Source organism: Heterodontus francisci, chromosome 4 (assembly GCF_036365525.1).
Source record: "Heterodontus francisci isolate sHetFra1 chromosome 4, sHetFra1.hap1, whole genome shotgun sequence".
NCBI classification, from domain to species: domain Eukaryota; kingdom Metazoa; phylum Chordata; class Chondrichthyes; order Heterodontiformes; family Heterodontidae; genus Heterodontus; species Heterodontus francisci.
This window is the reverse complement of record NC_090374.1, coordinates 113,263,941-113,279,315: the sequence shown is the minus strand read 5'-3', so window position 1 is coordinate 113,279,315 and position 15,375 is coordinate 113,263,941. Positions and strand designations below refer to the sequence as shown.

General features: G+C 39.8%; 1 protein-coding gene across 3 annotated transcripts in view; it reads right to left on the bottom strand.

Moving 5' to 3' along the window:
• The window catches only part of LOC137369199 (transducin-like enhancer protein 4), a 208,273-nt gene that overhangs the window by 123,799 nt on the left and 69,099 nt on the right, over positions 1–15,375 (bottom strand). For 2 of the 3 annotated variants that reach the window (XM_068030007.1, XM_068030008.1), the window contains exons 5-6: positions 9,750–9,812; positions 7,975–8,079 (exon numbers count right to left, since the gene is read on the bottom strand). In XM_068030007.1, the coding sequence (XP_067886108.1) occupies positions 7,975–8,079; positions 9,750–9,812 (168 nt within the window). The remainder of the gene's footprint in view (positions 1–7,974; positions 8,080–9,749; positions 9,813–15,375) is intronic. The other variant, XM_068030009.1, reaches the window with a different exon arrangement.

Here is a 15,375-nt window from a genome sequence, read left to right as displayed (position 1 = left end):
TTATAATGTACTACAGTTGTAGTGGTTGTCAAGAGATATACCAATTGCAGGTCTGATCCTGAAAAAAAAATTGAAGCACTAGTCACAGTTCTAAGTTCAAATCATTTATCATGCTAGTGACTATATTTTTCTGAGTTAAGCACATCACCCTGTGATGGAGAAGCATCATGAGAAATGAACATTGATAGGACCTCTAACACAAACTTGCCAAATACACGTCTCTGGAGACGAACAGGTCAAGGCAAGCACCTTGAGCAATAGAGTCCACATATCGCAGGCTCATGAAAAACAAAGTACTCCAATCATAAAGTGGATACTGACATTGAAATTCTGGAGCCTAACATTAAGGTAGATGATTTCTAGCTGAATGATATAGAAATTATGCATTAGAAAGGTAGGTCATTTTAGCTGGAATGTCTCTTAGCTGATTAGAAACCTTAGTCTCCCTGAACTCTTGACCTGCAGACTGCATCATGTTATGTGGATTAAGTTATACAAATCAGAAAGGGCCCAGCTGATCTTTGGGCAGAGATGGGGCACTACAATTGACCTCAAAGTCGTTTGGCTGGGGGAGGATTCTACTCCAGATCGATAAATCATTGCCACTAAACCTCAAGTAAAGTTAGAATTAGGTTCACTATGATATACCCTCTTGGAATATAACATTTTACATATAGAAACTCAGGTAAGGCCTTATCTTGGAATTTTCCTTTCATTAGACACTTTCCCTGACATGAATACACTGAATCGCACCTGTTTTAAAAACATATTTAATATTTAGAAATAAATAAGCCTATCAAGTGGACATGAATGATTAATAATTTGTTTTAAGTCAAAAAATGCACTGAGTATTAATAACAAATATTTACAGCTTTGCATGAAACTATTTCAACATACTCCATTTAAAATGACCTCCTATACTAACCATAATACATGGGCACTAATAAAATTAAAGCTTAGCCTCAACTGAATCTCCAAAACTTAAAGTGAAATGAATGCATCTTGGAAGGCATGTTTCATCCCAGTGAATTCATTTTACATCATTCTGGAAGCAAAGATCTTGTGAATTCTGCAACAGAAAACAGTTCATTACACACAACAACGTTTACAGAATTAAATCACTTCACTGCATGCTACCTCTAATCAATAGAGAGGGAGGTTCAAAGACATTCTAGTTTAATTTTGTACTTTACTTAAGCCACAGGAGAGACACGGTCCAATTGCACTGCTCCATCAGCACCATTGAAGCATCAACATTTTAATCAGTTTCCTTCCTTAGCTTTCACTAACAGTTCAAGCTGTCAAATGTGTTTGACATTCCCAATCACAAAGCAATCAGACTCATTGCTGTTGCTCAAAAAAACACAATTATTTTCTGTGGGGAATAATTCCCTAAAATGGTGATCATTTAAATGTAAATTTATGATACTACCAACATATTCAAAACAGATGTTTAGCTTTTTAAAATCTTCTATTGGCAAGCAGATTGCAGTCAAATTAAAACATAGTTATGCATATGGTGAAAAATGATATCGTACAATTGCTGCAAACCATATCTTAATAATGGCTACCAACACCTAAAAAGAACATATTTTCTGGCCAATGTTTCAATGTTATTTACAGGAATAAATTGTGTGCAAATTGGCAGCTGTACTTCCTACATTAAAAAAATGTAGTCACTGTTGTAAAGTACTTCAATGGCTGTAAAGCACTTTGGAGCATCCCGAGACTGTGAAACACACTATATAAATGGAAGTCTATCTATACAATGTACTATTTTGAAAGAAAGACCTTTGCAAATGAGGAGATATGTATTTGTTTACAAGAGTTACTTGCAAATAATCAGTGTAAACTTTCACTGCAATTTGTTTTTATATAAAAACAGTCTACCTTCTCCTAAAAGTGTTTTTTTATTTTGAGGTATGAAATAAGAACAAGAACCTAGATGTTACATGATATATAGGTCAGACGGTGGCATAGTGGTAACATCACCAGACTAGTAATCCAGAAGCTCAAGCTAATGCCCTGGGGACAAATGTTCAAATCCCACCATGGCAGCTGGTGGAATTTGAACTCAATTAAATCAATAAAAATCTGGAGTTGAAAGCTAGTCTCAGTAATGATGACCATGAAACTATCATTGATTGTCGTAAAAACCCATCTGGTTCACTAATGTCCTTCAGGGAAGGAAATCTGCTGTCCTTACTTGGTCTGGCCTACATGTGACTCCAGACCCACAGCAATGTGGTTGACTCTTAACTGCCCTTTGAAATGGCCTAGCAAGAGGGCGGCACAGTGGCGCAGTGGTTAGCACCGCAGCCTCACAGCTCCAGTGACCAGGGTTCAAATCTGGGTACTGCCTGTGAGGAGTTTGCAAGTTCTCCCTGTGTCTGCGTGGGTTTCCTCCGGGTGCTCCGGTTTCCTCCCACAGCCAAAAGACTTGCAGGTTGATAGGTGAATTGGCCGTTAGCAATTGCCACTAGTATAGGTAGGTGGTAGGGGAATATAGGGACAGGTGAGGATGTGGTAGGAATATGGGATTAGTGCAGGATTAGTATAAATGGGTGGTTAATGGTCGGCACAGACTCGGTGGGCCGAAGGGCCTGTTTCAGTGCTGTATCTCTAAAATCTAAAAAAAAATAAAAAAAATCTAAGACAGGAACTCAGTTCAAGGACAATTAGGGACGAGCAGCAAATGCTGGCCTGCCAGTGGTGCCCACATCCCATGAAGGAATAAAAAAATACATTAGCACACAGTTATTTAACACTATCTAGTGAATTCAAAAAATAATTGGCATAGGCCTAAGAAAATATCTCTCTCTTGGTATTGGTTTCCCTAAATCAATATGGTGCAAGCTAAATGAAAAATAACACTCCCTCTACTCACTCCCCATCACAGAACTACATTCCCTTACTGCGAACTTTCCCAAACCAATAATTCTGTTTAGTTTCAGGTCAATCTATGGGCAGATCTGCACTTGTTTGCTCACTAGGAATTGGGTTAAATCTAATTAACTATATTTTAAGTAGGAAGCAAAGAAAGATTATATTCAACTCCAGTTCCCAAAAGTAAAATGACAGTGTTCTATTGCTGCGACATTCAATCAACATGGTTCATCTGATAGTCTAGCATGCCCTACTTCTAAAGACTCATTTGTGATATGATCCTGTCTTCATTAGCCTGTTAAAAACTTTAATACCCTTTTTATACTTCGCACAAGTTTAGATATCTTTTGCATAAGCTTAGATGAGACTTTATCATCAGCCCAGTTATGAGCTATACAAGCTTTCTCTGAATTTAGGAAGACCACCAATAGCACTGTGCTTAGACCATGGGAGATTTCTCAGAAGAACTTAATCCCTAAACTAGTAGTAGTTTGGATTTTATTTGTGGGAGGAACAGTTCCTTAATTATCATATATGGTGTGAATTTAATCCAAACATTGAGCTTTCTTACTTTGCTGAGAAAGTTCTCAATAGGTTGAGTTGTCTTAGACATCAGAGGACTGGAGAACACTTTTATCCCCTGTACTTTCACACAATCATCCTCAGTATTTATGACCATCAATAGGTATTGTTCCTCTGTTTAAAATATTTAACAGCATGTATCAGGAATATATATTATTTACCCATTTCATGGGCTGCACATGACACTCTAGCCTCATGTCAGGATGCAAGACCAATGATACAAAATCAGCTGTTACAATTAATCTAGGTTTCTGATATATAGTGGGAGGGGTCAAAGTAATTCCTGATCTAACTTGTCTCTTCTGAGCCAATCTTCTATTTATCTTACAGGAGGTCTATGAAAATTGTGTAAAGGACTGTTGGACTCATCTTACTCTTAGGAAGGGTCAGTTACTTGCACATAATGTTTTTGCTTTGTATGTTCAGATGTCACAGGTTATAGGGCACCAACTATTCATACAATAGATTTTAGGTCCCACAATTCCTAATTAAGCCAGGTGAGGCTGCACTTTCCACAGATGCTGTATTGTTGGGAAGCTAAGCTTCATTTGTTTCTATTGGACTAGCAAGATAATCTTAACTTAACAACTGTGGAAGGGACAGCTTTCATATCACAAATTCAAATGAAGTGCAAGAAGCTACTTATTTATTGGCACCCAAAATTTCAAACTATAATTGCCTCAGGAAATTAGAGATACTGCATCAAATCTATACAATGAGACTCCGCATCCATGGCTAACATGCAGAGATTCCTACTGAGTGCTAGAAGTGTTGTTGAGACTAGCACATACTAATGCATTTTGTTGACTTATTCTCTAATAAAATAGTATAGGAGCTTATCACATCAGATGAAAAATCTTTCCGAAATGTTCTGAAGTTCCTGATAGAAGACCCCCACCACTTCAACGTTAGCCATCCAGCTGAGTTACTTCATAACTGCTGTATTACAATCCTTTGGCATCAGGCAAGGTTGCCTTAGCCAAGGAGCTTTGGAAGAGAAGAACCAGAGAGAAAACAGATTACATTTTCTCCAACCATCTCGTCAAACTTTCAAATATGGCTCCCCATCCTGCACTGTGTGCTGAAATGACATGGAGGTTCTGCAATGCAGTGCTCTCCAAAAATCCAAACTTTCCATACTGAGACTGGTCAAGTTTCAAGACCTGGTGGTGCAATGTCCCTTGATAGGGCCTGCCGCCCCTACAGTGGACTTTGATGCCCCTAGTTTCAAGTTCAGTCTGGACAGCTCTTCTCCTCTCTTGTCTTGTCCCTTTTGGTTTTTCCCCCTCTCTTGTAGACTGAGCCTTTATAATTTTAGAATTTTAGCCATTGGACTAATGTTGATTTGCCCCTGCCATTTTGTTCATGATTTGTTGCCTGTATGTCACAGGTCCCTGCATCTTGGGTCAACTTTCTCTTTCCTGTCTTTATATGCCATATAATGAGGGTTTCGTACACACAGGACCACCATAACACCTGCCTGTGTTTTTCTCTAGAAGTCAACTTATCTTACCGTTTATTCCTTATTGTGAATTCTAGTATCTGCAGTTTTTTTTACTTACTCATCACACTGTTCTATTATAGTTTTAAAAGTTATTTGTAACTAATTACTGAACATATAGGATTTCCAGCATTGCCAGGAAAGAGACAGGAAAAGGATCAAATATCTCACTGTATTCGACATGACAGCTCACAGAGACTGTATATCCTATTGCTAATTGCAAGATTCATATTCCTCCAAATTGGAAAACAACAATCAGGACTATCAGAGTTCCTCTAAGTGGTTATGTTGCTCCCATGACTGAGCAACAAAAAAATAAATCACCATGTGAGTGATAAATAGGTTATCAATGTTGTCTCCCAGAAGCAGTGCAATCACTACTTACCTGACTGTGGCATAAAATTCAAGTAACCGGCATTACCAAGATTCCATAATCACGACCTTCTGATTGGGAACCAGTATTCAATTTCTAAGATCACCAGCAGACAGATTTCTGCTTTGGCTAAAAAGTTTTCTCTATTTAATATAAAAGGATTCTACCGCATTACAAACTGAATTATAAAGCCTTATTTTGTTTGCTGGCAACCATTAGATTTTGAATTTGCGTGCACGTGTCCACAACGTTGATATATAAAAGTAGTGTTTGGAATGTAAAAAAACCCGACTTCTGAGGGATCATAAAACGTAACTGCACAGTATATTCATGTCCCATACTAAGAACTGAAGCGTGAAAGACATAGAACAAACATAACTCACAATTCTTCATGATTGACTTAGATCCATCCCACTTTGTGAAAGGCCATTAGCGGGAAATGAAGGTCACTTTTCTATTTTATTTCATCTAATTAACTGCCAATATCTTCCATGTGGTCATCCAAGCTCCAAATAGCACTTAAAGTAGCCCATTAAAAAACAACTAACAATCATGCCATGTCTAAAGCCACTATCAGCCCCAATCAGAAGGTTTCAATTTCCTATTTTATAAAGAGAAAAAAAAATGAAGCACTACCTGCACTTCAGATTGATTATTCAGTGACCCTTATCTACATCTTCACTCAGCAATTTGAATTTTAATCAAACAAAATGGAATAATTAGCATTTCAAAGTGTTTTTGATACACTGAACAAAACAGAAAAAAAAACCGACTTCACAGACAACACAAAACAGAAAAATATAAAATGCTACATAGCAAGTTAATTAAAATAAAATTTTATAAAACATAATTGCTAGAACCAGCTGCACAGTTATATATGAAGGAGACACAGTTGCAATAAAATTATTTTATAAAATTGTAATTTTAGCAAAGACTGAATTACTAGCCCTTTGGTATGACTGACTGTATCACTGACAACGTCATACATGTGTAGATTAAAAGATGCAGGATTAACAGTACAGTTGTGTTGTAGTTAAAGCCATATTAATTGATGGACTTTAGGAGAGGGGTGAAAGTGAGGAAGAAAAATGGTCTACCTTATTCATAGTACATTCTAGCTTAAGCAAATGTATGCTTCAGTGGATTAATAAAAATCAAAATATTTTAGTCTATTATATATGCAATACTTCTATCTTTTTTTTAAATCACCCCTTGTAAAATTATATATATTTTTTTAAATTGCTACTTAAGAAAGTCGCTGTTGGATAAAAACCTTAATCCAATTTAAAAAACAATGACTGTTACCAAAACTCCAAATTAAAGACTCTGACTCCATGGGGTTCTCCCAATCTGGTGACATAACTTAGCTCAGAAACCACTAGAATCCTAAACGAAACGGTGTAAACTATTTCCTAGTGGTTCGGCTGGTTTCCTACTAAAGTTACAGAGACCAGGAATTTCAGGCCAAAGTCCCTTACATTACTGCTCACTTAAAATCTCAAAAGGTTTATTAAGCAAGTGCTCAAAAGTGACTATGCAATCAAATGTCATATTGTGTAAACTAAGATAATATTTCCGAGCTTTAGAACATCAGTGAAAGATTAAAAATCATCAATAATATTTAACTGGATGATGATTATTTCCTCTCTCCATGCATTTATATCCTGAAAAAAATAACTTTTTTTATTTCTTTATCGGTCATTTTAAGAGCCTTTTCAGAAGATTGTAGCACATTCTCATTAAGCACCTTAAGAAATCACTATTATCCCTAATCAATTGAATTTCTCTAGAGATTGAAAGATCTTATAATATTACCATGAGATAAGCAAGTCTGATGTAATGACTGTGCAATAAATTTTAAAAAGTTTAAAATCATTCATGAACATTTATAACAACGATACAAATAGGAATAAGTTATGTTCTACTGTTGAAAGCAACAGTGGACAGTCAGCTGTACATTTTACCAGAGGGAGCATGTCTACTTCTGGCATCTGCAGCAATAGGAATATCTATCAATATTCCAAAGTGAAGAATTTAAGTCGTTATAACTTGAAGTCAAGATTTCTTTTTTATAGTTAACGTAAACACACATATATGGCAATGATTAAAACCTTACCAGACGTGCACATATTATACCAGGAATAACTATAATTTAAGTAAGAACTTCATATTTTGTACTTCCATTTTACTGTATTAATTACAAAGAAGTTATGCTGATCATCAGAATCCAAACTATTATCTGGCTTTTTGGGAAACACATAATTGTCTAGAGTGAATTCCTGAAGAACATTATGTTTCTAAAGCACAGAACATTCGTCACAACTAATTTCATGATATTTTAAATGTTCACGGGAATTAAAGACAATTCATTTTTTTTTAAAATGTAACTGCACACCTAATCCTTCATAGTTCATTTATTTTTCTCTCCTTAACATAGGTTGGGACTTAAATTTATGACACACAACATTCAACAACAATAGCTAGATTGAATTGAGCAATAATTTATGCCTGTATCTTTAACTTAAAATTAGAATGAAAAGATAATGGATCCCTTTACATGTGATCTCCCTCATCTTAATTGTTAAACTGGCTCGAGCAGTGGTAAGGAGAGTAATAAAATGGGTATACACACTGTAAGGGGCAGACTTTGAAGACCACGTACCCCGATGATTGCGTTTAGCTCAGCCATGGTCACTTGCTTGGCCCGCTCCACTGCCTGCACCACTTGCTGTTGGTGCTGAAAGTGAATTTCAGAAAGCAAATAATGTCAGTTTCATTTGCATTCTGTAGAATTACGTCCTTCTTAAACCTAAGAGCGAAAAACCTCATTGGTCAGTGCGGTATGTAATATTCACAGAGCATATTTAACTGCTCAATCCAATCCCTTCTCTAAAGGTTTATAGCAACATAAAACCTTAATCAGTCCTTTTCAAATATAAAAAAGAGAAACTATAAATCAGTTAGTTATGCAATTATCAAATTGTCATTGTATCTTTAGGTAAACAAAAATGGACCTATTAAGAGAAATAAAAATCTGTATATACAGCTATCTGAAAAACTCAGCAAATGCAAATAAGTAATACAATATAACTTTATGAAAATCATGGTGTAAGTAAATTTTTCTGAAACATTATAAAATTTGCCTGACACCTAAATATATCCTGGAGTCATGATACTCAAATATAACACTTTTTTTGCAGAATCCTAATAGATACCTTCTCAGTAATGTGCTTTTTGTAAACCTACAAAGACTTATACTTGGAGGTTCCAGTGTATTATACCACCCTCACAAAAGATATTCACTAGCCTTTACAATTTAAAGAAGTATACTATATGCAGGTATATGAACATGGAGCTTGAACATAAAATTCAAGTTTTACATCACTCCCAGCGACACTGAACAGCACAAAAAGACATCAAACTGCTAAGGCACCCACTGAATGTACACCAAGTACCCTCATACTTAGCAAGTACATTAAGATCTAGGGGGAAGATATAATGAAAGAATGTAACCATGAGAGGGAACAACCACATTTCAGATGAAAGCTTTATAATAATATGTGCTATCTTTACTTTATGATTCAGATTATATACTTCATTCATTTAGCACCCTTTAACTCTGTGTAAGTGAATGGGTTTTGAGGGAGTTAAAATCAGGCCCATTTCTTCATAATCTACATAGGCAATCACAACATATAATGTTTTTGCAATTTTGTATCTTTGGTACAGAGTGGCCAAGCATAAGCAGAATCCCTCACCTATGCAGCAAGCTCACTCAACCGAATTCCTGCTAGATATTTTTTCTATGAATGAAGGCAAGCATTTTAATTTCCAAGTATATTTCAATTGGTCACAACATAGGCAGCAAGGGGAAGACTGGGTTCAGCTATAACAGTGTGCAAATTGTCCACAGAATCTCACTGTCTATGCTTATATATAAACCATGCACAATTAGGAAAGTTATCAACATCCATTCCAGCAAGAATTACCATTTTCAGAAGAGGAAAGGTGAAGAAAAATACATGCATGATTATATATCTGTAAACTGTACACAGTTTATGTAGACCAAATAGTCTCCTTTTACTCATAAAATTACAATGTTGAAAACAACAGATGATCTAAAATGAATTTGATTTCACACCTATATTTGTCTAAAAACAGCTCAACATACATGCAAGAGTCTTGAGTTCCTTCTGGTATATCCAAAGCAGTGTGATTTTTTTTTTTAAAGTTTTATGTGAGTAGTGGGAACTGACCTCCATTTGGAAGTCTATTCCTTGTATCTCTTCTGTGCCCCTGAACTAAACAAGGAAAGTGCCTCGAAAAAACAAAATATTCCTCAGAAAGAAAGCCAAGTACCATCCACACTACCAATATCATAAATATGTAATATTAAGGAGAGCTTACCTCCTGAGACAGGAAAGGAATGACTTGGGCACAAATGGCATTTAGTCTCTTGACAATTTCAGCCTGAAAGACAAAATAACAACCAAGTCTTTGGTCATTAGTGCAATACAGTCGAAATACATACCAGTGGTAATTAGATTGTCTTTTTGAAGCAAACTAACCTACTGTACAGTATCTGATTTAACTGCCTACTTAACATGCCTAGATGTCAGGCAGTATTTGAAAATGGAGCGGAATAAAGGTTTTTCTGAATGTAGTACCAGGATTAATATGGAGCAAAGAAATGAAGAACAGTTGAATCAGCTGAGATGATTTCAGTCAGGTTATACCTCTTTACAGGTAAAATTCACAGACGCACACACACAGACACACAATCTGCATAAAATGTGAACTCTTTCATCCTGAGCAGCTGTACAATTCCTTTTCCTTGTTAGGGTCTGGAATGCGCTGCGAAAGGAGTGCAGACAGATACAATCGTGGCATTCAAAACAGAATTGGATAAGCACCTGAAAAGAAAAAAATTGCAGGGCTACAGGGAAAGAGTGGGGGAGTGGGACTAGTTGAGTTGCTCTTGCAGAGAGCTGGCATGGACACAACTGGCTGAATGGCCCCCTTCTGTGCTGTAATCATTCGATGATTCTATAAACAATTAAATATCTGTGCACATCAGTTGGATGCATATTAGTGAGCACTTTTCATCTGGGAGAATCTGGAAATAGCAGTTCAGATCTATTAACTTGAGTTTTATTATGTATGGCTTAACAGTAAAAAGAAAAATAATAGCGACAATTTTAAACCTGTCCTCCCAGCCAGGCAGTTAAAATCACATGCAGGACTCAACCGTCAATGGCCCCAGCAAATACCATGGCTACAAGAGCAGGTCAGAGGTTGTGAATCCTGCAGTGAGTAACTCACCTCCTGGCTCCCCAATGCCTGTCCGCCATCTATGGGGCACAAGTCAGGAGGGTGATGGAATACTCGCCACTTGCATGGATGGGTACAGCTCCATAAACATTCAAGAAGCTTGACACCACCCAGGACAAAGCAGCCCGCTTGATTGGCACCCCATCCACCACCTCCAACATTCACTCCCTTCACCACCGATGCACAGTGGCAGCGTGTACCATCTACAAGATGCACTGCAGCAACTCACCAAGACTCCTTCAGCAGCACCTTCCAAACCCACAACCTCTACCACCTCGAAGGACAAGGGCAGCAGATGTATGGGAGCACCACCATTTGCAAGTTCCACTCCAAGTCACACACCATCCTGACTTGGAACTATATCTCTGCTTTTTCACTGTCGCTGGGTCAAAATCCTGGAACTCCCTTCCTAACAGCACTGTGGGTATACCTACAGTCCAAGGACTGCAGCAGTTCAAAAAGGCAGCTCACAACCACCTTCTCAAGGGCAATTAAAACTGGGCAATAAATGCTGGCCAAGCCAGCGATGGGCATATCCCATGAATGAATAAAACAAAATCTTCAGGCTTTCATTTTAACCTGCCTTTCTGAGGAGGCAAGAGGGTCACCTGCCAGAAACCAGCGAGGTGAATGGACTCCGATGACATCATTGGGAACCCCCTGCTATTTTAACAGAGGACTGCTTGTTGTTGCTGTTTCACCACACTAACCATGTGAGGAGGAGCAGTCAGGCTACTGCCTGCTTAACTCCCACTTAGGAGTTAAAATCTGGGCTTTATTTCCTGATCATGAACTTATTATGTACCTCTGCACAGCAAATGATCAGATTTTAAACAGAATTCAAAAGTTACAGATTACATCATTTCCATTGCTAGATCAGTGAAATGCAGGTGATCCTGGTCAAAGAGTCACACAGTTATACAGCACAGAAACAGGCCCTTCGGCCCATCGTGTTTGTGCCGGCCATCAAGCACCTATCTATTCTAATCCCATTTTCCAGCACTTGGCCCATAGCCTTGTATGCTATGGTGTTTCAAGTGCTCATCGAAATACTTCTTAAATGTTGTGAATGTTCCTGCCTCTACCACCCCTTCAAGCAGTGTGTTCCAGATTCCAACCACCCTCTGGGTGAAAACATTTTTCCTCAAATCCCCTCTAAAACTCCTGCCCCTTACTTTAAATCTGGTTATTGACCCTGGTTATTGACCCCTCTGCTAAGGGAAAAAGTTTATTCCTATCTTTTTTTTTAGTTTTTAGAGATACAGCACTGAAACAGGCTCTTCGGCCCACCGAGTCTGTGCCGACCATCAACCACCCATTTTTATACTAATCCTAAACTAATCCCATATTCCTACCACATCCCCACCTGTCCCTATATTTCCCTACCACTTACCTATACTAGGGGCAATTTATAATGGCCAATTTACCTACCACCCTGCAAGTCTTTTAGCTGTGGGAGGAAACAGGAGCACCCGGAGAAAACACACGCAGACACAGGGAGAACTTGCAAAGTCCACACAAGCAGTACCCAGAATTGAACCCGGGTTGCTGGAGCTGTGAGGCTGCGGTGCTAACCACTGCGCCGCCCCATCCTATCAATGCCCCTCAAAATTTTGAACATCTCAATCAGGTCCCCACTCAGCCTTCTCTGCTCCAAGGAAAACCACCCGAGTCTATCCAATCTCTCTTTGGGCTGGATTTTACCTTAAGCAGACGGGAATTCACCACTCACGCGAAAGTTGGTGGCGAACCCTCTTCCGCCGACCCTGGGGATCCGTCCCGCATTTTACGGGTCCGTGGGCTTGAATTATCCCGAGGCGGGACTTCCACCCACTTGAGGGTGCAGCCCAGTCGAAGCCATCGACCCAGGAGGGAAGGTAAGTAGGGTCATGCCTCAACAGGGGGATCAGTCCTTCGTTGGTGAAGCTGGAGTGGTCGTTTGGGGGGTGGGGGGTGGCGTCCCTCAATCCGGCACTTAAGGGTCTTGATAGGCCTCGGGTGAGCGGGCCGTTTCCCACCCCCCACCCGATGCTGTTAACCTGGCCGGAGACAGAAGCGGGGCAGGTAGGGATCCCGTAGCCTCCCGTTCAATTTTACACCGCCCCCACGCCACCATCCCACCCGCTGGGGTGGCGTAAAATTCAGCCCTTCATAGCTGAAATGCTCCAGCCCAGGCAACATCCTGGTGAATCTCCTCTGCACCCTCTCCAGTGCAATCACATCCTTCCTATAGTGTGGTGACCAGAACTGTACACAGTACTGAAGCTGTGGCCTTACTAGTGTTTTATACAGCTCCATCATAACCTCCCTGCTCTTATATTCCATGCCTCGGCTAATAAAGGCAAGTATCCCATATGCCTTCCTAACCACCTTATCTACCTGTGCTGCTGCCTTCAGTGATCTATGGACAAGTACACCAAGGTCCCTCTGACCCTCTGTACCTCCTAGGGTCCCACCACCCATTGTATATTCCCTTGCCTTGTTAGTCCTCCCAAAATGCATCACCTCACTTCTCAGGATTAAATTCCATTTGCCGCTGCTCCGCCCATCTTACCAGCCCATCTATATCGATGAAATTGATGGGATTGAAGGCTGATAAATCCCCAGGGGCTGATAATCTACATCCTAGAGTACTTAAGTAAGTGACCCTAGAAAGAGTGGATGTATTGGTGGTCATCTTCCAAGATTCTATAGACTCTGGAACAGTTCCTACAGATTGGAGGGTAGCTAATGTAACCCCACTATTTAAAAAGGGAGGTAGAGAGAAAACAGGGAATTATAGACCCGTCAGCCCAACGTCAGTCGTGGAGAAAATTCTAGAGTCCATTATCAAAGATGTTATAGCAGAGCACTTGGAGAACAGTGGTAGAATCGGACAGAGTCAGCATGGATTTATGAAAGGGAAATCATGCTTGACAAAACTACTAGACTTCTTCGAGGATGTAACGAGTAGAGTTGATGAGGGGGAGCCAGTGGATGTGGTTTATTTGGACTTTCAGAAGACTTTCGACAAAGTCCCACATAAGTGATTAGCGTGTAAAATTAAAGCGCATGGGACTGGGGGAGGTTGTGGGGGGGGGGGGGTGGGGGGGGGGCGTGGTAGTGTATTGCGATGGATAGAAAATTGGTTGCCAGACAGGAAAGAGTTGGGTCTTTTTCCGAATGGCAGACAGTGACTAGTGGGGTACTGCAGGGATCGGTGCTAGGACCCCAGCTATTCACAATATATATTAATGATTTAGATGAGGGTAATACCTCCAAACTTGCAGATGACACAAAACTGGGTGGGAGGGTGAGTTGTGAGGAGGATGCAGAGGCGCTTCAGGGTGATTTGGACAAGTTGAGTGAGTGGGCTAATGCATGGCAGATGCAGCAAAAATGTGGATAAATGAGAGGTTATCCACTTTGGTAGCAAAAACAGGAAGGCAGATTATCATCTGAACGACTATAAACTGAGAGATGGGAATATGCAGCGAGACCTGGCTGTTCTCGTACACCAGTCGCTGAAGGTAAGCATGCAGGTGCAACAGGCGGTAAAAAAGGAAAATGGTATGTTAGCCTTCATAGCGAGAGGATTCGAGTACAGGATGTCTTGCTGCAATTATACAGGCCTTGGTCTGGCCACACCTGGAATGTTGTGTGCAGTTTTGGTCTCCTTATCTGAAAAAGGATGTTCTTGCTATAGAGGGAGTGCAGTGAAGGTTTACCAGACTGATTTTTGGGATGGCGGGACTGACGTATGAGGAGAGATTGAGTTGGTTAGGATTATATTCGCTGGAGTTCAGAAGAGTGAGGAGGGATCTCATAGAAACCTATAAAATTCTAACAGGACTTGATAGAGTAGATGCAGGAAGGATGTTCCCGATGGTGGGGGAGCCCAGAACCAGGGGTCATAGTCCAAGAATACGGGGTAAACATTTCGGGACTGAGATGAGGAGAAATTACTTCACCCAGAGAGTGGTGAGCCTGTGGAATTCGCTACCACAGAAAGCAGTTGAGGCCAAAACATTGTATGTTTTCAAGAAGGGGTTAGATATAGCTCTTGGGTCTAAAGGGATCAAAGGGTATGGGGGGAAAGCGGGAACCGGTTAGTGAGTTAGATGATCAACCATGATCATAATGAATGGCAGAGCAGGTTCGAAGGGCCGAATGGCCTACTCCTGCTCCTATTTTCGATGTTTCTATGTCCTATAATCTAAGGCTTTAGTCCTGTAATCAAAGCCATGCTGACTACCCCTGATTAATCCCTGCTTCTTCAAGTGGAGATTAACCCTGTCCCTCAGAATTTTTTCCAATAATTTCCCTACCACTGATGTTAGATTCACTGGCCAGTAATTACCTGGTTTATCCTTGCTATCCTCCTTGAATAATGGTACCATATTTGCTGCCGTCCAGTTCTCTGGTACCTCTCCTGTGGCTAGCCAGGTTTTGAAATTTGGGTCAGAGCCCCTGCTATCTCCTCCCTTGCCTCACATAACAGCCTGGGATACATTTTGGTTCAATGTAGTAAGATTTAGGGGAGGTGGGATGAAGGTTATAAACAGAGCAAAGGAACGTTATACAAGTTTAGACCTACCTAGTTTTTTTTTTAAGTTACATCAAAAGCTCTCAAAACCAGCAAGATAATAAATCCTGTCATCAGAATAAGCTCTCTTTCAAGCATCTGGAGAAAACCTTTCCCCAGGATGTGGAGAACTGCAAG